We start from the raw sequence: 24,990 nt of genomic DNA, 5'->3' as shown, positions 1-24,990 counted from the left end.
CAGAGAGAGAGAGAGAGAGAGGCAGAGACATAGGCAGAGGGAGAAGCAGGCTCCATGCACTGGGAGCCCGACGTGGGATTCGATCCTGGGTCTCCAGGATCTTGCCCTGGGCCAAAGGCAGGCTCTAAACCGCTGTGCCACCCAGGGATCCCTCACTAACATAGTCTTAGCCAAGAACAGTTGGTTGACCCTTTTTATTTTTTTCAGCTATGAAGTTCAAGATGATTAAAACATGACATCCAGAGCAGGTGGTCAACAAGTGATTGCTATTACGTTACAGCAGTTCTGAAATCTAAAAGGTTTTTTCCCCTCTAGAAACCATTGTTTCCTTAGTTTGCTGGCAGGACCCATTTTATAAGAGACCCCAGCTGTAGCCCCAGACAAGGCTGCTGTATCCTATTTATGCTGCTCGGTGTAAATCATCACGTTTTGCTAGAGAGATACTGCTGTGTGTAGCTGAGAAATGCCATGGAGGTTCTTACTGTGTGTTCCTCTGGTTCTCAGGGTCGGGTGCCCAACAGGGTAGGAAGCAGCAGTGGTGGAGAACAGTGACAGAGTGGTGGCTCTGGGCTCCCAGGGGCAGGAGTGAGAATCTGTTCTGTGGCTGCAAACCCGAGCCACTACTGTTATGAGGGCAATGATAGGGAAAAAGAAACTGGCTGGTCAGTGATGCTGTAAATTTTGCTTCTTCAACAGGAAGGAAATCGAGGTTTTAAGGAGAGACAAGGAAAAGACCTGCTCTGAAGTAGAAGAACTCAACAAACAGGTCAGGTATTGACACCTGCATGATGCTAACACCGCCCTCCTTTTTTCATTATTTCGAAATAGTGTCAAACTTAAAAAAAGGAAGGACAGAACACTTTCCTGAAAGATCTGAGAGTGAGTTGCCAGTCCATCAGCCCCTTCCCTGGCTCAGAGTCAGGACAATAACGTGAATGCAGAAGTGCTGTCTGAGCCCGCACCCCACTGAGCTTTGCTACCTGTCCCCTCACCTTCAGAATTACATGGCCCCTTCAGTCAGTCCTTGGTTTTTAGGAATAGGCAGTTTTGAAGATTACAAGCAGTTATTTTGTAGGAAGCCCCCCAATTAGCTTTGTTCCCTTTAGATAATGCCTCTTGGGCATGATTTGTCCCATTCCTAGTGATGCTGGCTTGGATTCCTGGTTAGGTGGTGCTGACTAGGCTTCTTTACAATAAGGTTACTTTTCCCTTTGTAACTGGTGAGTATTGTGTGGGTAGATACTTTGGCATTAGGTAAATACCCTGTTTCCTGTTGAACTCTCAGCTCCTTGTTTTAGCATCCTTTGTTTCTTGCTGTAATGGTGGCAGCTGGTAACTAATATCACCATTCCTTTTATATTTATTGGTATTCTAGTGTAAAGAAGAGCTTTCTCTTCTGTTCGCTTATTTATTCATTCCATCATCATGTTACTATCCTAAGTTCCTGTTTTATTCAGTGGGTTAATACATTACCATCAGTATTTATTCTTGTGCTCAAATTGTCCCAGAGCTGGCCAATGAGAGTCCCTTCACAGTGGTTTCTTGGTCCTCCAGACCAGATCCTGATCATTTTTTGAGCATTTCCCTTATTTTCTGGTATCCCAGATATTCCAGGTTCATCTGATACTTTCCCTGCCTCAGTTCTGTAATCAGCTACTTCCCCAAGGAGCTCCTGGTCACCTTTAATATAGAATGGTGTTTAGAGGCCAAGACCTGAGCACCAGGAGTGCCCACTGCTACTGGGGCATCGACTTCCTGGCACAGTCAGTGGATAGAGCTAAGTATATGTTGTTATACATACACACTGACATGCATATGGTTTCATTAATATTTATTTATGTATCTCTCTACTGAAAATCATGAATTCAAACCCCATGTATGCAATTCCCACCTAATATCATAAGGATGATCCTAGTTTCTCCTCTTCCATGTTTGTAACTCATATCTCCAGCAGTGAGAAGTCTGGTTTCTATCTTCAGGAGATCTACTTACTGTTGATTAATCTCCCTTTACCCCATGCAGAAACACCCTTCTCACTCTGTTTCAGCACTAACCCCACACTGGTCCTCTCTTTGCCCCCATATACAGATGCTTTTCATACTTAGTCTCATTTACTGGCTTTTGGATGAATTATTAAGAAGAAAACACACAAGCTGGGATGATACATCATTCTTGTTTCTTTTAAATTCTTTTTTTAATTGATATGTTATTGATTGTTGGAGACTCATATAGTTGTAAGAAATATAGAGTAAGTCTTTAAATGCTTTGACCAGTTTCCTGCAATGGTAACATTTTTTAAAAGTTTTTATTTTAACTTTAATTTCACTTAGTTAACACACAGTACTATATTAGTTTCAGGTGCACAGTATAGTGATTGTACTTCCATACATCACCCAGTGCTTATCACGACAGGGGAAATCCTTAGTCCCCATTGCCTATTTCCATCCCCCTGCCCACCTTCCCTCTGGTAGTCATGAGTTTACTCTCTGTAGTTGAGAGCTTCTAGATTTGCACCTCTCTTTTTTCCCCCAATACTCATTTATTTTTTAAATTCCACATAAGAGTGAAATCATATGGTATTTGTCTTTCTCTGATTGAGTTATTTTGCTTAGCATTATACTTTCTGGCTCCATCCATGTCATTGCAAATGGCAAGATTTCTTTCTCTTTTATGACCAAACAATATTTTATTTATATCTCACATCTTCTTTATCCATTTATCAGTTGATGGACACTTGAACTGTTTCCATAATGTAGCTATTGTAGATAATGCCGCTATAAACATTGGGGTGTATGTATGCCTTTGGATTAATATTTTTGTATTCTGTGGGTAAATACCTAGTAGGGTGACTACTGGATCATAGAGTAGTTCTATTTTTAACTTTTTAAAGAACATCCAAAAAATTTTTGGAAGAATGTGCATCCTCACCAACAGTACATGAGGAGTACTCCTTTCTCCATATCCTCGCCACACTTGATGTTCCTTGTGTTTTGATTTTAGCTATTCTGACAGGTGTGAGGTGGTATCTCATAGTTTTGATTTGTATTTCCCTGATGATGAGTGTTTTTTTTCATGTGTCAGCCACCTAGATGTCTTCTTTAGAAAAATGTCTATTCATGTGGTCTGCCATTTTTAAATTGGAATATCTGGTTTTTTGAGTGTTGAGTTTTATAAGTTCTTTATATTTTGAATACTAACCTTTTATCTGATATGTGATTTGCAGATATCTTCTCCCATTCCATAGGCTGCATTTTAGTTTTGTTGACCGTTTCCTTCACTCTGCAGAAGCTGTTTATTTGGATGTAATCCTAGTAGTTTATTTTTGCATATATTTCCATGCCTCAGGAGACCTATCTAGAAAGAAGTTGCTATAGCCAATGTCAGAAACATTACTGCTTGTGCTCTCCTCTAGGACTTTTGTGGCTTCAGGTCTCACATTTAGGTCTTTAATCCACTTTGAGTATAATTTTGTGTATGGTGAAAGAAAGTGGTCCAGTTTCATTCTTTTGCATGTAGCTGTCCAGTTTTCCCAATGCCGTTTGTTAAAGAGACTTTTTCCCATTGGATATTCTTTCCTGCTTTGTGGGAAATTAATTGACCATATAATTGTGGGTTTATTTCTGGGTTTTCTATTCTGTCCCATTGATCTACGTGTCTATTTTTGTACCAATACTATAGTGTTTTGATTACTACAGCTTTGTAATATAACTTGGAGTCTTGAATTGTGATATTTCCAGCTTTTCTTTTTTTTTTTTTTTTTTTAAGATTTTATTTATTTATTCATGAGAGACACAGAGAGAGGCAGAGACACAGGCAGAGGGAGAAGCAGGCTCCATGCAGGAAGCATGACGCAGGACTCTATCCCGGGTCTCCAGGATCACGCCCTGGGCTGAAGGTGGGGCCAAACTGCTGAGCCACCGGGTCGGGTCGCCTTATTTCCAGCTATTCTTTTTCAAAGTTACTTTGGCTATTCAAGGTCTTTTGTGATTCCATACAAATTTTAGGATTGGTATTTTCTTATAAAAAAATGCTGTTGGCATTTTGATAGGGATCGACAGATTGCTTTGGGCAATATAGACATTTTTAACAATATTTGTTCTTCCGATCCATGACCATGGAATGTCTCCATTTCTTTGTCATCTTCAGTTTTTTTTTCATCCGTGTTTTATAGTTTTCAGATACAGGTCTTTTACTTCTTTGGTTGGGTTTATTCCTAGGGGTCTTATTTTTTTTTTGGTGTAATTATAAATGGGATGATTCCTTAATGTCTCTCTCTGCTGCTTCATTATTAATGTATAGAAATGCAACAGATTTCTGAATGTTGGTTTTGTATCCTTCAACTTTCCTGAATTCATTTATCAGTTCTAGCAGTTTTTGGTAGAATCTTTTAGGGTTTCCATATATAGTATCATGTTAACTACAAATAATGAAAGTTTTACCTCTTCCTTGCCAATTAAGATATCTTTCATTTCTTTTTCTTGACTTTTTAAAAAAGATTTTATTTATTCATTTATTTATTTGAGAGAGAGAGAGTGCGAGAGAGTGAGTGAGCATGCACAGAAGGGAGAACCAGATTCCCTGCTGAGCAGGAAGCCTGATGTGGGCCTCCATCTCAGGACCCTGGGATTGTGATCTGAGCCAAAGGCAGATGCTTAACCGATTGAGCCACTCAGGTGCCCTTTCTTGTCTGATTTCTATGGCTAGGAATTCTAGTGCTATGTTGAATGACACTGGTAAGAATGGACATCCCTATCTTGGTCCTGACCTTAGGGAAAAAGCTCTCAGTTTCCCTCATTGAGGATGATGCTAGCTGTGGGTTTTTCATCTATGGCCTTTATTATGTTGGGGTACGTTCCCTGTAAACCTACTTTGTTGAGGGTTTTTAATCATGAATGGCTGTTGCAATTTGTCAAATGCTTTTTCTGTATCTATTAAAATGATCATGTGGGGGATGCCTGGGTGGCTCAGCTGTTAAGTGCCTGCCTTCAGCTCAGGGCATGATCCTGGAGTCCCAGGATTGAGTCCCACATTGGGCTCCCTACATGGAACCTGCTTCTCCCTCTGCCTATGTCTCTGCCTCTCTCTCTCTCTCTCTGTCTCTCATGAATAAATAAAATCTTTTAAAAAATTAAAATAAAATGATCACGTGGTTCTTATCCTTTCTTATATTAATGTAATGTGTTACGTAGATTGATTTGCAAATTTTGAACCACCTTGCAACCCAGAAATAAATCCCACTTGATTGTGGTGAATGATATTTTAATGTATTATTGGGTTCAGTTTGCTAGTATTTTGTTGAGGATCTTTGCATTTGTGTTCATCAGAGAAACAGGCCTATAGTTCTCTTTTTTGGTGGTGTCTTTATCTGGTTTTGGTATCCAGGTAATACTGGCCTCATAGAATGAATTTAGAAATTTTCCTTCCTTTTTTACTTTTTGGAATAGTTTGAGGAGAATGGGTATTAACTCTTCTTCAAATGTTTGGTAGAATTTACCTGTGAAGCCATCTGGTTCTGGACTTTTGTTTGTTGGGAGATTTTTGATTACTAATTCAGTTTCTTTGCTGGTTATCAATCTGTTCAAATTTTCTGTTGCTTCCTGTTTCAGTTTTGGTAGTTTATATGTTTCTAGGAATTTATCCATTTCTTCTGGGCTGTCCAATTTGTTAGCATAGAGTTTTTCATAACATTCTTTCATAATTGTATTGTCATCTCTCCTCTCATTTGTGATTTTATGTATTTGGGTCCTTTCTCTTTTCTTTTTGATTAGCCAGGAGCTTATCAAATTTATTAATTTTTCAAAGAACCAGCTCCTGGTTTCACTGATCTGTTCTACTGGTTTTTTGTTTGTTTAGTTTCTACATAATTTATTTTTGTTCTAATCTTGATTATTTCCTTCCTTCTATTGGTTTTAGGTTTTGTTTGTTCTTTTTCTAGTTCTTTTAGCTATAAGGTTAGATTTTGTATTTGAGGTTTTCTTGTTTCTTGAGGTAGGCCTGTATTGCCATAATTTTCCTTCTTTACTGTATCCCAAAGACTTTGGATCCTCTACTGGTAACACTTCATAAAACTGCAGTGTAATATCTGTATTAGTTCACTAAAGCTGACATAACAAAATACCACAGTCTGAGTGGCCTATACAACAGAAATTTATTTCCTTATAGTTCTTGGGGTTAGAGGTATAAGGTCAAGGGTTGGCAGGTTAATTTCTTGAGCCTGTCTTTAGATGGCCATCTTCCTGTGTCCTCACATGGCCTTCCCTCTTACACGTCTGTGTTTTTTTTTTGTTTGTTTTTTTTACAAGTCTATGTTCTAATCTCTTCTTAATTGGACACTATCATGTTAGATTAGGGCCCACTCATAGGACGTCATTTTCTATTAATCACCTATTTAAAGACCCTGTGTCTAAATAAAGTCATATTCTGAGATACTGGGAGTGCGAACTTCAATATATAACTTGTGGGTGGACAGGAATCAGCCTATAACACATATCATAACCAAGCTATTGATGTTGACACAACATTATGTTGAGTGTCCTTCAGAATGGCCACTGTGTTGGTCTCCTCAGCGCCGTAACAAGACGCGGTTGGCTGCGGGACTTAACAGGAATACATAGTCTTGCAGTTCTGGAGGCCAGAGGCCAGGACTAGGTGCTGGCTGGCTCTCCCATCTTCCTGACTTGAAGACAGCTCCCTGCTTGCTGCGTCCTCACCTGACCCTTCCCCCGGGGCCACACAGAGGGAGAGATGGTGCTCTGCTTCTCAGAAGGTTACAGTCCTGTCAGGTTAGGACCCTCCCCAGGGAAGCTCACTGAACCCTCATTAGCTCCTGAAAGCCTCATCTCCAAACACAGCCCTACTGGAGGCTTAGGGCTTCAACATAGGAATTTGGAGGGGTCACATTTCAGTCCAGAGCAATTCCTTAGTCCCACCTGCTAGAGGCCTGAGGGGATTTTCTCTGATGTTAAGGGCAAGCACCTGGTGTGTCTCAGGAACGTTGGGGGCTCCCCTGAGACCATCACTTGCTAACCCATCAGCCGGCCAGCCGGGTACAGCTCTGGCCTTCATCCTTAGGGGGCACGCCCCACCCCCCTGACCCCCCCACCCCAGTTCAGGCTCTGGCCCCTGCTCCCAGTGAGCTTTGAACCAGTTTCCAGGGTGTGGGTTTGCCCTGTGACAGCAGTTCTCTGATGGATTCTAGAGAGAGGGTAACTTCAGCTTTACCTGGCCTTTTTCTTAATGGGGAGACCAGAGGCCAGAACTAGTATTATGTTTCTGATTCGGGTTCTGTATGCTCACCGTTAGGATGCAGAGATACAGTGGGTGTTCATCTCCTGTCCTGCCACCTTACCAAATGCAGGCCCCGTTCTCGGGGTGGGCCGTGTTGGGGGCACCTGCCATGTCTGGCTTCTCAGCCCCGCGCTGGCCCCAGGGGGAGTCCCGCGGCTCTTCTCTCCCGGTGCCGCCTGTGTCACACAGGCCCCAGGGGGATTCTGCTGCGGGGACCATCTGGCCTGGCTCTGGGTGTCTGCCTCTGTGGAGAGTGCATGCTGGTCTTGCTTGGACCTTCTCCCTCATGAGGGTCCTTCCTGGGCTGATTGAAGATGAAAAGTTCAGACTGCGTTTGCCTGCAGACCAACTTCCTGTGAAACGACCCATCAGGGGCTTTCCTGGGTCATCCCTTTTCCTTTTGGGCTGATTTCTAGGACACACTTGTAAGTGCATTCTAGGTATCCATTTGTTTTCTTTCCCTCAGCTTTTTAATATAAAAAGCTTTACACACATAGAAAAGTTGACATAACCCACACTGGTCAGCCATCATACTACAACCTTAGTTAGATGGTTGGAATTAATACTGTACGTACTTTGGTTAGTTTATACCTGTCTTTGTATCTCCCTGTACTGTGTGTCTGTGTGTGTTTTCAAGCCCATTTGAAAGTAAGTGACAGATAAGTGAGACTGTGCTTCTAAATAGTTCACCGGCATCTTCTCCCTAACCACAGTGCTACCGTAACACCTAAGAAACTTAATTATCTGACACTATCCAGTATTCCGACCGTATTTACATCCCTCTATTCAGAAATGTCTTATATGGTAAATTTTTTGGAACTACGATACAGTTGAGGGTGGCTCATTGAACTATCGATGCTCTTCTGGTGACAAGAAACAGCCACTCTGTTGCCCTCACAGAACCTCACAGGTCAGGGGTTCAGATAGGGTATGGGGACAGGTGGCCCGCCTCTGCTCCATGTCACTGGGGCTGGGAAGACTGGCAGCTGGTGACCCAGAGGCTGGGGCTGAGGTCGTCTGGGGGCTCCTCCCCTTGGGGCTTGGCTCCTGGATGGAGTATCCCAAGGGGGCACAGGAGGACCACATGGCAGGCACAAGGCTTCTGCTCTCAGAATCCATTCTGTGCCACCCTTGCTCGGATCCCGCGAGGACAGGCAGAGACATCTGCTCCTCCGGGTGAGTGAGTGCCCAGGAAGGCGATATGGGTTGAGAGATCCATCCAGGCCATCTTTGGAAGATATGGCCTACCTGCCTCCATGTGTCTCCAGTCTTTACAACCTGGAAGCCCTGATCCACCCCACAAGGCTGTGTCTTTGGAGAGACCTGGCCATCCCACATTCTGGATCTGTCCAACTGTTTCTGGATACTGTTGTTCAGTCTGCTCTTCTTTTCCTTATGCTGCTTATCAGCTGGACCCTGGGCCTTGAGGCCTGCTCAGATTCACAGGTGGCCCGGTAGCACAGACATCCATTTGTTTTAACATGTGACCAGATGACTGCTAGCATCTCATTTTGTCTTCTGCACTAAAACCCAGATGAGTACAAGTTAGAATTAAAAAGGTGATGGACACAGACACGGAGAGACAGAGGGCACTCCACACCCTCGGTGGGATACCCAAGGGGCATACGGCGGCGCCTGAGCCGAAGCACAGGGAACAGCAGGCCGGTCCCAGATGAGGAACTGCTGGTGGGGAGAGGTGGGGTGGGGCCGTGTCTGTCAAGATGTTCAGTGTCCTATGAGACGAAGCCTGCGGAAGCATCCCAGGTTTAAGGAGGCTAAGAGCCTGCCAGATTGAGGCACTGCCTGAGGGGCAGAAGGGGTGCTCCAGGGGTCATGCCTGGGCTGGTTGACAAAGCTGGGATGCGGGTGGCATGGTGTCCTGAAGCCAGACCTACATGACAGTCATGTGAGAACACTCACTTCCTTAGGAAACACATAGTGCAGGGCCATGGCTCAGAAAAGCGCCTTGTGTCTGTGTATGTGTACACACGTGCATGCACATGCACCTGCTGAGCGCATCCCCACAAAGCATGCGGGGAACCACTGCAGCTGGGGCGCCTGGGTGCGGGTGCACAGGTGTTCTCTGTAACAGCCCTGCACCTGGTGTATGAGTCTAAAATTCTTTCTAAACAAAGACAAAATATTAAGGTACACAAGAAAATGGACTGAAGGGAAGTTCCATTTCTGGCTCTGAATAACATCAAGGAGAACAAGGTGAACATGTATCAAAACTGAGAAACCACAATAAAGTGTAATAAACACAAGAGAGTTCCATCCCAGACTCGATGGCTGCGAACTTATGATGTGTTGAAAACACCTCTTTACCCTCATTGCTGGGATTTTAAGGACAGGACGAGGGGACAATCTGTTCACGGAGAGAGAAGGAGCAATGATCATGAGAAAAACATGTAGACTCACTAAGCACAGATAATCCACATTGAAACACTTTCAGGGTTACATCATCTGCTTCTCAAATCCTCAAAAACATGATAATGAAACGGTGGTTAGCACAGCGCGGGGACAGTGGCGTGTGTGTGCGGTGCTGGTGGCACTGAAAACCAGTTCGGAGGAGGCCAGGCCACAAACACTGAATGTCCCTGGCATTTTCCCGTGAGAGCCTGGGGGTGCGCGTTGGCTTGTCCACCCAGTGGGCATGTCCTGTGTGCCCACCATCTGCCCGCCAGCGCACTCAGAGAAAGTGGAATACACACCTTAATCACCTGCCCGTGCCCCTGGCCGAAAGCTATGTTTATGTGTTTAAGGACAAAGATCATAGAAGACTTTGAGAAGCTTCATACACTTCAATTAGGTTTTTTCCTTTAAAAGTTTAAAATAATTGGAAATAACCATGAAAGAAATGAAAAAAATATGAAAGGTCTTCAGAGCAGTGGTTTGTATGTTCATGATGTAACCACCTCTCACGGTCCAGATGGGTCTCATTTCCTTGAGCCAGTGGAGCAAAGTTTCCCATCCTTGGCTGTGGCCGTCGAGGGCCAGGTCTGTCCTGCGTTGGAGGATGCTGGGCTCCCCCACCACGAGAAGCCAGGAGCCGTGCTCTTCCCCATGGTGAGAACCGGCGCTGCACTGGCTCCACACATAGCCAGATGTTCCTTGAGGAACAAAATTGGCCCTGGTGGGGAGCCACTGGAATGATCTGAATTGAGCTTCCAGTTTAAAAAAATAACTTTGTCACATGTATTTTAACCCATTTTGCTCCAGAGTCAGAAATGCAAGGATGAAGTATCCCAGCTCAGTCACAAGGTCCTCCAGTTAGGAGAGGAGGCCTCTATCCACCAGGCCCAGGATGAGAAGAACCGTGTCACCATTCAGCTGTTGACACACAGACTGGAGGAGGCCGGGCAGCAGGAGGAGCTACAGGTGAGTCGTCTGAAACCTCAGGAGCAGCCTTAAAATGTTTGGAGCTAGACTCACCCCGCAGATAAAGAGGGAGATTTAATAAGTATGCACCCTGGAAAATTAGTAGACTTCAGCTTTTGCAAATCCTCACTGTCTAGAGAAAATAGCAGGAAGGAGTTAAACCCTGATGTGAGGAGAGTAGACTGATAGACCTCTCTGGAGGACATTTGGGCAAAATATATATCAAGGGCCTTAAGAATGTCAGTGTGCTCTGACTTCATAATTCTGCGTATGAGAATTTTATCTGAGCATCATGGAAGGGCTTTTAGCTGGAGTAGTTTCATTGCTGTGGTATTCAGAATAGCAAAACAATTGGAATCAGCTTGAATCATCAAGAAACTGAATGAGTCAATAAGTTATGGTGCAGTCACTAAAAATCATATTTTCAGATAATAATGTCATGGGGAAATGCTTGAGATATAATGAGGAAACCACACTATATGACATTAAGGCAGTCTTACTGTTAGAAATGCATGTGTGGAGAAGGGGCTGAGGTCACACCACAATGTCAGGTGTGATCCTCAGGCTGCTGGCATGATGGGTAATTTACATGTTGTAATTTTTGCCTTTCTGCACATTTCTGAAGTTTCTACGTGAAACATGTATGAGATTAAACATGCTGAGGAGATTTCTTATATTTGTGAAATTGATTTTTTAAAAACAGAGTGAGCAAATCCAAAAACTTGAGCTGGAACTTGAACACATGAATCAGGAATGTCAGAGCCTGAGACTGTCACAGTCACAGCTGAGAGAGACCCTTGAAGAAAGTCAAGACCAGGTGGGTGTGCATGATGGCCGGTGGCTTGGTCTCAGCCAGGAAGAAATTCAGTGCCGTTGGGCACTGACAGCACGTTGCCAGGACTGGTCTGGCCCAGAGAGGTTATTGGGCTGGCCTGAGGTTGCACAGCTGGGCACGGAAGTCGAGCGTCGTACAGGGTTGGTCAAGCTATCCAGAGGCAGAGCAGTGCTCTTGGGTGTGCCACCTGTAGAACAGAAGAGCAACGGAGAGCAGCAGGTGGCCTCTGAGGAGAGGGCCATGGCAGATCCAAGGCCCCAGGGTGTGGTGGTCCCATGGTGAGCAGGCGTGATGCCTGTTACTCTCACATGGGCCGCTGTGTGCACAGAAGCCCTGAACTTGCACACACGTGTGGCTGTGGAGCTCTTGCCTTCTGCCGGCTCCCCTTTCCCAGCATGTATGCACGCAGTGGGCCAGGTTCTCAGGGCTCACGGAGGAGGAGGTGGAGGGCTTGTAGTCTGACATGAGTGGGGTGGGCCATTCAAGGACCTTGGGGTGCCCTGAGAGCATGAGGTGCAGGGACACAGGACAGGGGTGCTGGTCCTTCCTGGGGAAGCAGGAGGTGAGAATGGCAGGTGCTTGACAGCGGGAGGTGCCCTCAGGGCCCAGTGTGGACTCAGATGGGGGGCTCAGGGGGCTGGCGGCTACAGAAAGGGAAGGGGGGGCGTGGGAGAAGTCTCCAAGCTTGGTGTGGGAGGGGCCCCTAGCCTGAGGCCCAGGACCATCCTTCCTTGAGCTTGGCACCTGTGTACCTCCCCCATCTGAGCCTCTTCACAGGCTCCCCAACTGGCCCCCCGTGCCGTGCCCCAGGCCTTATGAGGTGCTTCTGGGGGCTCGGATGGGCTCAGCCTTCCCGCTGCAAATAAGCATTCTCCCAGGGATGCTTGAGCATCTGGAGTGCCCCTCCTCTGTCTTTAAGTCTGGAAGGAACCTTCAGAAATTGCCTGGACCAGTTTGAGCTCTCTGAGGCTTGGAGGCAGCCACTGTCAACGGTGGGAGACCCCAAGTCAGGAGTCCTTTGTGACTTAGAAGAGGACCTTCCCCCGCCGCACTGATGAAAGTTCACCTGGGGTAGTAAAAAGAGCCTACAGGGAACTTAAGGAGCCTCTGGACAGGCCGTGGTAAGGGGTTGCAGAACAACGTGGGGCAGCCAGGGCTGTCCCACACCCCTGGGGTGGTTTTGAGGAGAAGGGTCCAGAGACAGAGCAGGTTAGACAGCTATCAGCAGGGGAGTGAGTTGGAGAAGATACTGGCTCAGGGGAGGGTGTGGGGAGCAGGGTGCTGTGCATTTCACACACCCCTGGGGGTCCCCATGTTGGTTCTGAGCTGCAGCGTATCATCAAGCCACCCCCAAACTGGGCCGCTCGTAGCACTGCTTACCCTTCTCCTTCAGGGCTGTGGGCTCACTGGCTGTCTTCACCTGGTGGCTCGGGTTGCTGTTGCAGTCCAGGGGCATTGGGGCGGGTGTCACCTGAAGGTACAGCTGGGTCAGGTCGCAGAGCCTGTCCTTCATGTTGGTGCATGGGGGCCCAGTGGTGCTGTCAGCAGGAGCACCCACACCTGGCCTCACGGTGGCAGGGGGCACTCGGAGCACAGCACTGAAGCTCTGACAGGAGAGGCCACCAGATGTCCTTAGAGGAACAGCTGCCAGGCTCACAGCATTACAGAGCATCACCCCCACCCCCCACCCCGCCCCGTGTTCTTTCGGTCCAGCTTGGATTCAGGGGGAGAGCAAAGAGCCTCTCTATGGGGAGAGGACACAGTCCTCACCCGTCCACATGGGAAGGGCACAGAGCTCACCTGTCCACGGCAAGTGGGGGGCACACAGCCCTCACCTGTCCACTGGGGGGGTGGGGAGCACAGCCCTCACCTGTCCACGGGGGAGGTGAGGGTCTCAGCTTTGCTAATAACAAGATACCTGTTTCACGTCCGTGCCTCTGAAGAGTCTTCAGTGTCTGTGGATGAAGACTAGGCGTCTCTGAGAGTGTGTCCTGGTCATCTGACCTGGTCATCACATGGCACTTTCCCAGAAGAGCCCGGGAGTGGTTCTGGAGACTGTGTGCGGTGTGCCGCTCTGGGATGACCCCTGTCCTTGGAATAGCCACACAGTACGAGCTTGCTCTTGCCCCTGAGTGGCCAGAGCTGTACCCTCCCCATCCCTCTGACCCTTGCCTTGGGTGTGACTCTTGACAGAGTCAAGACTGCCATCTGTGGGGCCACAGGGGTGTGTGAGGGCTGACATGGCCAGGGAGGGTGCCAAGGAAGTCCTGTGTGTTCTAGGGGAAGCCTCCAGAACCAAAGAGATTTAAGTGGTGTCCCGTAGAAGGACTGGCTGGATTATGTACGGTCCAGTAAAAATGGTCCCGCACGGCACCAGTGCAGGGAAGCCTTCTGCCCCGTGGCTGGTGGGCTGGGTGCTGGGGTCCCTCCGGCCTCCACCGCGTCCTGGTTGCCCCCTGTGGCCCTGGCCCCGTCTCAGGAGTGTGAGCTCTCTGCCCCAGGGACAGTCACCATGCATGACTGCGTGAGTGGCGGTGGTTAAATGGACCCAGCCAGCCAGAGCGCCATCCTCCTGGGCCGTGGAGGCGCAGCATCACCTCTCAGGGCGCCTGTGCAGAGGCGCTGGGCCGCAGGGGCAGGGACCTGTGCGTGCTCTCCGGCTGTTAGCTGCGGTGAGCGTGGAGTGTCACCTGCCTGCTGTGTCGCCACGGCGGCGTGATCTTGGGCTTCTCCCCGGCGCAGCTGCACGCAGCCCACCGGAGGCGAAGGTGGCGTGGTGTCCGCACGCCGGGGAGGCTGCGCAGTTGCAGGAGCTGGTGCAGCAGCTGGGGCCTCGGGACGTGTGGCTGGCCCGCAGCGGCTGCTGCAAGAGGAGTGGCAGGTAGCTCCGCGGCTCCCTAAGGAGTGTGTCCTGCAGGAGGAGAGGGGGAGGCGGATGAGTGGGGACCAGGCCCTGAGGCCCTCCTCCCGGGCGCGGGGTGATGAGGTAGGGCATCTGGCCACTCAGCCAGGAGCTGCCTCCCAGCTCCCAGAGGTCGGGTCGTACAGCTACCAGGGGTTCCCGAATTCCAGTCTGAACAGCGTGGGACGAGAGGGAGGGGCGGCAAGCCCGTTGGGGAGGGTGTCACCCACCCACTTGGACAACGATGAGCCAGTTGACCTGAAGGGCGTCTCCAGCAGGGGCTGCGCGTGCCTGTGGAGGCCACGTGGCTAATGGTTAGGGACCACACGCTCCCTCTGCTGACAGTGCCAGAAATGTGATGATGTAGAGGCCTAGATTAAAGCTGTGGGCGAGGTCCTATGTCACCCTGGGGGAGTGCAGGCCCCATCTGCCAGTTCTCCCGATTTCAAAGGAAAGCCAGAAACTAAGTTTTTACGTGAACACTTCCAGTTTACAAACGATGCATCTAATTTAAAGAGAATCTTAAACCATTTTGCAGAATGGAAAAAAACCTACCCACAGGCCCACACGAGGACTGCAGAAGTTGTTTATTGGGTGCACACAGGTCTGGGGTATGGAGATACAGAAATGAACACATTTGGCAGAAGCCGGTGCCCTCCTGAGCCTACATTCCACTGGTGGTAGGAAGACAAATGCAAACAAGTCATGAAAAAAAAAAAAAAAAAAAGAAAACGAGTCATGAGGATAGCCTGTCAGATGGTGGTGAGTCCCTGAGTGCTACAGGGCAGGACGCCTCGCAGTTTTTAATGGGGGGCCAGAGAAGGCCTCACCAATGTGTTCCTTGAGCCAAGACCTGAGGAGTTGAGGGAGTGAGCCATCCACTTACCTGGGGAGAGTGCTTGAGAGGTGGAAGGAGCAGCATGTGCAAAGGCCCTGAGATGGGTTCGTACTTGGCATGTTTAAGGATAGCGAGGATGAGGAGGAGGGAGGAGGAGGTGGTGGGACAGGAGTCCACTGAAGAGTCACACACACCAGGCCCTGCTCTAGGCATCTAGAGACCTAGAAACAGTCAGTGCCTTAAAGGGGAGCAGGACCGTGCGGCTCAGGTCAGGACCACAGTTGGGATCCAGGCCTCACACCTCCCAGCTGAGCAAGCCTGACCAGCTCCTCATCCGCTCTCTGCTTCAGTTTCCTCATCTGTAAATGGTGGGTACCAGTGGTCCCCACCTCGGAGCATTCGTGTGAGGCATCAGCGAGTTAGCACATCTGAAGTGCTTGAATAGCCTGGCACGCGTGCACTGTACATCGGGGTGTCAAAGACTGAGAAAGTGCCCCCTGAAATGTCACAGTGCAGTTCCTGAGGAAGCATCCATCAGGCAGGAGGGTACAGAGGTCAGAGCCTGAGGTTGGGGCTGGGGGGCCTCCATGGGGAAGAAATGGAGCCAGCCTTGAAAGGCAGGTAAGATTCGATGGTTGTGAAGCACACATTCTCTGGAAGAATAATCTTCCAGCATTGTGCAAAAATGTTAGGAGATAAGACCAGCCATGATAGAATATTGACAAAATGGGGAAATTTAACCAGAAATCCTTTAGAAGTACGCAGGAGCACATTTGGGGAAACACACTTTGGAGCCATTGATTAAGTTCCCAGAAAAGCAGGGGTGCCTGGGTGACCCAGTGGGTTGATCATTGGCCTGCGGCTCAGGTCACGATTGCGGGGTCCTGGGATCAAGCTCCCTGTCCCTGTCCCTCCCTCCCCGTGCTCTCTTGCTGTTTCTCTCTCAAATAAATTCAAATTAGAAATTGCCAGGAAAGCGGTCCACTGATTCCCCTTGAACTACAAGAGTACGGTCAGCCCTGTGGCTTGTGGCAGGACATTCTTTGTTTCTCTTTCCAAATGAAGGGTTATCCCCAGTCCCTCCCAGATTTACACATTTTAGGTAATTTCCATTCTGAAGTAAGCAAGCCTGAGATGATTCTTTCTGGAATGTAAACTGTTGATCTGTAACCTCTTTTGGCAGGAGGAACGTGAAAAGGAGCTTAAAGACACCAAAGAGCACCTAGAAGAGGTGGGAATAGTTCTGAAGAATGTGGAAATGCTCCTACAAGAAAAAGTGGCCCAGCTGAAAGAGCAGGTCAGTGGTAGACATCTGTCACTGCCACGTGCACTGAACTTTTTCCTTTTGTGGTTGTTCAAGGAGCTCTTCTGGGGCGAGATTGTCCTCACAGAACACAGGGAACACTGACTACAACCTGCAGCTCCATCTAAACTCTGAGAATCTGAAAATACAGATTTTTTTTTTTTTAGAAAATTAACAGTTAAAAGCAGCAGAAAAATTGATTTTGTTAAATACACACCCTATGCTATATTTGTACATTGTGTTTATTTTGTTTTGGGGATTCTTTAGGGTACATTTAAGAGGCATTCACACAGTCTCCTGTCATTCATTCAGTCACTGGGCAGATACTGGCCGAGCGCCTGTTATGCATCACAGCATTTATTGTCCTAGGAAGATTGACATTCTGGAGATGGAGACAGACCGTAGCAAGATGAAGGACCTCAGGTGGCGAGAAATGCTCACCCTGAAGGAGAGGAGATAGATGGTGGTGGATGGGAAGTGGTGGGGGTGGCCAGGGACCGCCCTCTTCAGATGAGGTGGGAGCAGACACCAGGAACAGCCATGGAGGGTCTGGCTGAGACCAGGTTCGCTTTTTGGGAGGGATGGGTGCTGCTTGGGTGTGTCTGTCCCATCCCGTGTGGGGCTGAACGCCTCAGCGCCTCCAGTCGATGGGACGGCCATAAAAAGGCACTGCGTCTCCATGTGTATTGGGGGACATGCCGGAAGCTCAGAGGAGGGCATCCCGGCAGAGGAGCGGTGCAGGCACATGTCCTTGGGTGGGGCCCCAAGTGCAGGACTCAGGCAGGGGCTGCGGAGTTGCAGCTCCTGTGAACTGGCTGGCAGACAGGCTCCTTCCAGGTCAGGAGTTTGCTTTTATTTTAGTTGCAGTTAGAAGCAGTCCTTTAAGCAAGAGCATGATATGTATGATCTGTGTTCTTGAATGAACCACTCTAGGGGACAAAGGGCACATGTGGGCTGCTACAGGGAGCAGAGACCAAACAAGGAGGCCCTAGCTGTTGTGCTCCAGAAAGATTACAATCTCCTTGGGCTGCAAAAAACCAGCAGCTGAGCAGCCAGCACGACGGCGGGGAGGAAGGCGGCAGACAAGCAGGAGCACAAGAGGCTCAGCTGAACACCAGCTGCTGAACACCAGCTGCTCCAACAGCATTCTCCTCAGACCTGGAAGGAATCTGTAGAAATTGTGCAAATCTGTAGAAATATGCTTATTACAGTAATCAAGTGTGTTAGAGGGCTCCTGAGCTGAGCCCAAATAGCATGAAACACCTGTGACCTTCTTGTTCTCAGTGGGAGTCCTCCCCCCCCATTGACCATCTTCCTGGCTTTGCAGCTCCCTCCCCACCGTCCACTGACTTCTCTGGTGGCCCTGGCCTGGTGTCTCAGACTCTCAGTGCCCCCAGATTTGTACATTTTAGCTGACCCTGACCCTGACCCTACAGTCATTCTCTGGCCGGCCCCTCGCTGTGCTTCCTCTTGCCTGCACAGCCTCCATCCTGCTTGGGTCCTTTGGCTCCTGCACACCTGGCCCTGTGCGGTCCAGGCCCATCGACAGCCCTACGCCAGGCCCAGTGCTCCCAGAGCTAGCAGGCGTCATAGTGGAGGGAGCCAGCCACCTGTGCCTGTGTGTGTGCCCCCGGGCCCAGGCCCTCCCCTCAGGGGCCCTCACTGCCCCCTGAACCTCAAGCTTAAGGGGCCTGGCCCTGCCTCTGCCCCCTTTACAGAAGTACCCGCAACGGCTTGTCTGTACACCCTCACCACCTTCCCATATGCCCACCCATGCCATTGGCTCAGGTCCAAGCCATGGAGGCTGTGGTAGATGTGTCCCCCACCGTGTCCCCAGAGGGCCCGTCAGTTCAGCCTTAGGAAGGGACGTGAACACTGCACCACAGTCCCACCTTCCTCTTCTGTGCTCTGTTCTCGGTGCAGGCATGACAGCAGTGCTTTCCCAGCGTGACTGAGGGGCTGGCTCCTCTACCCTCCAGCCCTCCCACAGCTCTCAGGGACAAGGCAGAAGGGCCTCCAAGGCTCTCGTCCCCTCCCCTTGGTGCCCAGCCAGTGTGGCGGCTCTGACTTCCTGTCAGTGGCCTCCGGCACCATACCCCCAGCCACAGGCCTCTGGACATTCCCGCCCCCCAGCCTGGCCAGCCTCTCTTTGCCTGGACAGCCTCAACACTCCTCCCTGCTTTACTCAGATCTCTGTTCACATGTCAAGAGAGAAGCCTTCCCTCTTCACCCCAACAAGAGTAGGGACTCCCTCCTCTGCTCTCTGTCCCCTCCCAGTGAAACCAGTAACCAGAGTTAGTAGGACTGCTAAGCGTGTAGCTGTAACTTTTCACCCAGACCTCTTTTGTTCTCGTGTAAACAACCTGACCCCTCTCCTTGGGGGAGGCAGGTCTGGGTCTTACCCTCCCATCTCCCATCTCCCCCTCCCTCCCCATTTAGCTTGCTCTCCTTTCTTGCCACGCACTCCCTCAGTGATTATCTTTGCTGCACATCGAACAGGCGGACTCAGACCCGGTTACACAGTCCTCCTAGCACTTGTCTCGCCTCGACACCCATATTTGTTTCTGGTCTGTCTGCTTCCGTCTCCTGCAGGCAGGGCCACCTCGAGGCGCTGGCATTACATTGAATGAATACATGCAGTATTGACTTCCCAAGGCCCTTGTATCTTGAGCAAAGGCTCATAACTAGAGCGGCCTTGTATCTGCATCACTGTGGCTGTCATGTCTGTGGGGACTGGTCTCCGCACTCAGGGCTTTGAGGGTGGATGCGGTGCCGCCGTGCATCCCGGGTCACTCGGTGGGCCTGCTGAGCACACTGAGATGAATCAGAATGACAAGTCTTATGTTTTGACATTATGCTGGATAGTCCTTTTTAAGGTTGGTGATTTTGGTTTATTTATATCTTCATTTCATGGTAAAATCAACTCTTACACAGTTGAGTTCAATGTTCTCTACCACATAGTTCGTCAGATTCTCCATTTCCTCTTTCATGCCAGGGTAACAAATTGTCATTACACCCAGTGTTTGTCTCAGATGTATAACAACCTGATGCTGGTCTAAGCACAGGTGGAAGTGGGGGAGGGAGGCAGGTTCCCATGCAGTGTTTCTGCAGTAGATTCACGGGAAAGTCTGGTTCTTTCCTTTCTAGTTTGAAAAGAACACAAAATCGGATTTGCTGCTCAAGGAGCTCTATGTGGAAAATGCTCACCTGACAAAGGCACTTCAGGTCACTGAAGAGAAGCTACGAGGTGCGGAGAAGAAAAACCGCATCCTGGAAGAAAAAGTTAGAGCTCTCAACAGACTTGTCAGTATGCTTGCTTCAGCTTCCCTCTCTGTGTGATGGTTGCTTGCTTTCCGGGAGCTCATTTCGAAAGAAATCTTTTAAAAACAAGCCACCGTGGTGCCATAATTTTCTAATGTTCATCTGCTGTGTACTGGACATAGGAGGTTTCTGAGTCTTTGTTTGTTCACCTCATACACATTGAAACATGTCTGTTGTGCCAGATGCTCAGGAAACAGTTGTGCTGGAAAAGTCTACATTTTTATTAGTGGTCCTGGGTAATTTCTGTAGGTAAAGTTCCCAGTTTTGCTACCAGTGGGTGAAACCCATTATGGCAGCTTTCACTGAAGAAGGGCGAAAAGAAAATGGTAAAATCAGCGTTAATGTTGTACTCCTGACCTTAGCTGCAGAGAGTAAAATGGAAAATCAGTGCTCTGGACAGTGTCACCCTTTCACCATTACTGCTTTGGGTTTAGATCATTAGCATTCTCTATCTGGGTTGGTACAGACCTTCTAGAAGGACTACTCGCTGTGACTGTCAACCCTGCTCCACCACAGGAGGATGTTTAGAGAGTGCGTACTGTAGGTCTGTAGACTCAGGGACGATTATATGTATTGCAAATGCAATCTTTTCCTCAATGAAATGTCATCACACTGGAAATTGTACTATATGTAAAGAAAAAAAACTATAGTTTTATATCCAAAATATATATATAAGTTATGGTCATTTGGTTAATGAGAATAAACTACTGTACTATGAAGAGTCACTGTATTAACAAAAACTTTTCTATTAAAATTGTTCTACCTTCTGAGTTTTTTTTTATTAAATCTTTCAAATAGAAAAATAGTTTTATAAAAACACTCCTGTGCCTATGAATTAGATGTATTAAAATAAAAAAAATTAATGTATTAAAATCTTTCTGCTACATTATAGCTACAGGTGCAGACCCTGTTGCTGTTTGTTGCTCTCAACCTCCTCCCCCTTCCTGGAGGCAGCCACTCCCCTTCTGTCTGTACATTTATTATATGTGCTCGTATGAGAAGAACCTTAAAGCACTATGGAAAGACACAGAAGACTGGAATGGAGTACCTGGCTGTTTCAGTTGGTAAAGCATACAACTCTCAATCTAGAGGTTGTGATTCAAGTCTCACATTGGGCATGGAACCTACTAAAAAAAAGACCAGAATAGGTGGGAAGATCAGTTCTTGGATAGGAAGTTGGTTCTTCTAAACTAACTGGTTGATGTAACATAGCCCCAATAAAATAAAAGTGGATATCCCCTGCCCCAATCAACCCCTTGTCCAGTTGGACAGTTCTAAAATTTATATGTATAGCTAGATAAATGAATAATAGGGAAAACTGAAAAAAGAAGACCAATGAGTGGGAACTAGTTCTACTAGTTATTAAAACAGTCTCAATAAAGTTTGGGTTACATGGCTGTATACATTTATCAAGGGCACACTTCATTCACTGTGGGCTTCTGGCTGAGACTAGAGCAACAAGGAGACTGGATCTAGTAGTCCTGAACAACACTATCAAACAACTGACATTTATAGAACCCAACAATAGCAGTAGTGCACCAGGATATTTACCAAGATAGATCATATTCTGGGCCTTTAAAAAAGTTGCAAAAAAGTTAAAAGGATTTAAATCATACAAAGTATATTCTCTGATCACAAAGGAATTAAATTTGGAATCAAGACCAGAATGATTATTCGGGAAATCCCCCAAATATTTGGAAACAATAATACAGTTAAATAATCCATGAACCGAATAAGAAATCAGGGGAAATCAGAAGATATTTTGAACTGAGTGAAAATGAAAACACAAAATACCAAATTGTGGGGTGGAGCTAAAGCATTACTTAGGGAAAGATTCATTGGCACTAAATTCCTGTATTAGAAAAAAGGTCTCAATCAATGACCTCAGCTTCCACCTTAAATAACTAGAAAAAACACGAGTGAAACCCAGAGTAAGCAGGAGAAAGGAAAAAAATGAAGACCACAGTAAAAGTCGAGGAATAGAACAGGAAATTGCAGGCTACAAGTTAAGCCGAGCCCGGGGGCCTGTTTTTGTGAATAGTTTGATTGGCACAGCCACACCCATTTGCATATGTACCATCTATGCCTGCTTTTGCGATCAGCATCAGAGACCATGTGGCCTGCAAAGACTAAGATACAGAAAAAGTTTGTTGACTTCTACAATAGAAAACAGGAAAAAAGCCAAGGCCATTGAAGCCAAAGGTTTTTTGTTTTTTTTTTTTTTTTTTTTAATAACATTGATAAACCTCTGGCCAGAATGATCAGGATAAAGGAGAAAAAAATTTACCAGTATTAGGAATCAGGGGACATCACTGCAGAATCTACAAGAAGCATAAGGCAATATTATGAATAACATTATGTAAATAGCTTCAACAACTTGGACAAAATGCAGAAGACAAAAATGACCAAAGCTCATCCTGGAGGAATAAATCACTCTAGATCTATAAAAGAAATTGAACCTTCCAAAAAAGAAACTCCTAGCCTAGATGTTTTAAAAGTGAATTCTACCGAACATTTAAGAAGGAACTAATGCCAAGGCTATACAAACTTCCAAAAAATTGAGTATTTACCAACTCATTCTATGATAGGGTCTTTGCATGGTCCTTAGACATGACAAGAAAACCACAGACCAATATCCCTCATGAACACAGATGCAAAAATTCTCAATATTTTAGCAAATCAGATCCTACAAAAAAGTATTAGTGCATCATGACCAATTGGGGTTATGCTACGAATGCACAGTTGGTTTAATACTGGAAAATCAATCAGCCACTGAAATTCACCACACTAACAAAAGACAAATATCTCAGTAGATGCATTGGGGGGATATGACAAAATCCAATTATCTGTTTCTGATAAAAATGCTCAGGGAACTAGGAATAGGTTTCCTTAACCTGATAATGGACACCTACAAAAAACTAAGCTAATATTATATTTAACAGTAAAAGATGGAATGCTTTCCTCTTAAGATCAGACACAAGATGTAGACCACCTTTATCTAGTACTCTCCTGGAGGTTCTAACCAGTGCAATCAGGCAACAAAGAGAGACAAGTCCTCCATAGTAGAGAGGAAGGAGTAAAACTTCACAGAAAACATTACCATAGATGTAGAAAACTTTTTTTTTTTTAAAGATTTTATTTATTTATTCATGAGAGACACAGAGAGAGTCAGAGACCTAGGCAGAGGTAGAAACAGGCTCCTCACAGGGAGCCTGATGTGGGACTCAATCCCCCAACTGGGATCATGCCCTGGGCCTAAGGCAGACGTTCAACCATTGAGCCACCCAGGCGCCGCAGGGTAACCTTTCCAATAAATGATGCTAGAAGAGGAGGATGACCACATGCTTCCACTTTGGTAGCCTTGGGTAGCCTTGGTCAATACCTTGTACCATATACAAAAATGAACTCAAAATGGATCCTAGACCTAAGGGTAAACCTAAAACTATAACACTTCTAGATGAAGGAGAAAATCTTTGTGACCTTGGGCTGGGACAAGATTTTTTTAGATATGACACCAAAAGCATAAGAGAAAAAATAGATAAATCAGATTTTTATCAAAACTAAAATGTCTGCTCTTTAAAACATACTGTTAAGAAAATGAAAAGACGCCAGAAATGAGATATTTGCAAAGCATACATTAGTTATAAAGGACTTGTATTCAGAATATATAAAGAACGCTCAAAATTCTAAGAAAACACAGATTTTTGTTTTTAAAGGACAAATTTTTATAAAATTCACCGAGGAAGATAGATTCCAAATAATCACAAGATGGTCAACATTAGTCATTAGGGAAATGCAAATTAAAGCCTCAACGAGATGGCATTAGACACCACACACTATTAGAATGGCTAAAATTAAAAAGACTTAACCAATACCAAGTGCTTGGCTAGGGTGTGGAAAAATAATGCATACATTGCTGGTGTGAATACAAAATGGACAACCACCTTGGAAGAATTTAGCAGTTTCTTAAAAAGTTAAAAATATATTTGGGTGCCTGGGTGGTTCAGCTGGTTAAGCGCCTACCTTTGGCTCAGGTCATGAGCTCAGGGTCTTGGGACTGAGCCCCTCATCTGGCTCCCTGCTCAGCAGGGAGTCGGCTTCTCCTCCTCCCTCTGCCCCGCCCCTGCTCTCTCTCTCCCTCTCTCAGAGAAATAAAAATCTTTAAAAAAAAGTTAAATATATTTATATATCTTCTACTCCTAATCATTTGCTGAAAAGAAAATATATGTCCATTCAAGACTTGTACACAGATGTGCCTGGCATATTTTTTTCTAACAGCCCAAAATGGGAAAAAATGCACTACTAGCAAGGATGGAATGGGGAAGGGCACAGTTACCATCACTCATTTCTGGTGATAGTACAAATTATTAGAATTCCTATATATTTTGGCAAAGGCAATAAAAATTATAATTAACCTACAGATTAAGCCACATGTTTAAAATGATATATGTACCAGGTTACTTACATTAGCTTTGTCAGTTAGAGTAGCAAAAGGCTGGGTACAATTCAGTGTCCATCAATAGAAATTAATTTTTTTCAAGGTTTATTTATTTTATTCATTTATTCATGAGAGACACACAGAGAGAGAGAGAGAGAGAGAGAGAGGCAGAGACACAGGCAGAGGGAGGAGCAGGCCCCATGCAGGGAGTTGGACATGGGACTTGATCCCGGGTCTCCAGGATCACGGCCTGGGCCCAAGGCGATGCTAAGCCTCTGAGCCACCCAGGCTGCCCCGGAAATTAATTTTTAAGAAAAACTATTTAACATCCTGTATTAGTTTGCTTAGGGCTTCCCTAACAAAATCACAGACTGGGTGGCTTGAACAGAAATTTATTTTCTTGCAGCTCTGAATGCTGGAACTCAAACATTAATTACAGTGTCAGCAGGTGGTTCTTGTTTTTTTGAGGGCCTCTTGACACCCACCTTTTCTGTGTGTGTTCACATGGTCAACAAAATCAAAATGAAAAATGAGGTTATATAAATATTAGAATGTGGCCAGGTCATCATGATTTGCTGCTCTTTACATGTATCAGCCAAAGTTGGTTAAGAAATAAAATAGAAAAAAAAGATTGCATTCACATTAGGAACAAAATCTAGAACATAACTAGGAAACTGCTTAGAAGGAA

The 24,990-nt window shown here is 46.6% G+C and overlaps 2 protein-coding genes across 10 annotated transcripts in view; one reads left to right on the top strand and one right to left on the bottom strand.

Moving 5' to 3' along the window:
* Positions 1–20,634, top strand: part of NINL (ninein like) — a 138,129-nt gene extending 117,495 nt beyond the window's left edge. For 5 of the 6 annotated variants that reach the window (XM_038570237.1, XM_038570236.1, XM_038570234.1 and 2 more), the window contains 5 exons: positions 697–766; positions 10,507–10,665; positions 11,369–11,482; positions 16,424–16,537; positions 19,691–20,634. In XM_038570237.1, coding sequence (XP_038426165.1) covers positions 697–766; positions 10,507–10,665; positions 11,369–11,482; positions 16,424–16,537; positions 19,691–19,882 — 649 coding nt within the window. In that variant the 3' untranslated portion in view covers positions 19,883–20,634. Of the gene's footprint in view, positions 1–696; positions 772–10,506; positions 10,666–11,368; positions 11,483–16,423; positions 16,538–19,690 lie in introns of all 6 variants that reach the window. The other variant, XR_005376770.1, reaches the window with a different exon arrangement.
* GINS1 (GINS complex subunit 1) overlaps positions 11,322–24,990 on the bottom strand; it is a 39,300-nt gene continuing 25,631 nt past the window's right edge. Inside the window, exons 6-10 of one of the 4 annotated variants that reach the window (XR_005376773.1) lie at positions 19,751–19,813; positions 14,958–15,076; positions 13,419–14,411; positions 12,881–13,106; positions 11,322–11,687 (exon numbers count right to left, since the gene is read on the bottom strand). Coding sequence is in view for 1 of the 4 variants with exons in the window: in XM_038570245.1 (XP_038426173.1) it covers positions 19,784–19,813 (30 nt within the window). In the remaining 3 variants the exon portion in view is untranslated. Of the gene's footprint in view, positions 11,688–12,880; positions 13,107–13,418; positions 14,412–14,957; positions 15,077–16,764; positions 17,713–19,750; positions 19,814–24,990 lie in introns of those variants that run through there. The other 3 variants (XR_005376771.1, XR_005376772.1, XM_038570245.1) reach the window with 3 other exon arrangements.

Source organism: Canis lupus, chromosome 23 (assembly GCF_011100685.1).
Source record: "Canis lupus familiaris isolate Mischka breed German Shepherd chromosome 23, alternate assembly UU_Cfam_GSD_1.0, whole genome shotgun sequence".
NCBI classification, from domain to species: Eukaryota; Metazoa; Chordata; class Mammalia; order Carnivora; family Canidae; genus Canis; species Canis lupus.
Note: the sequence above shows the minus strand (reverse complement) of the source record. Positions and strands in the feature narration are given on the sequence as shown.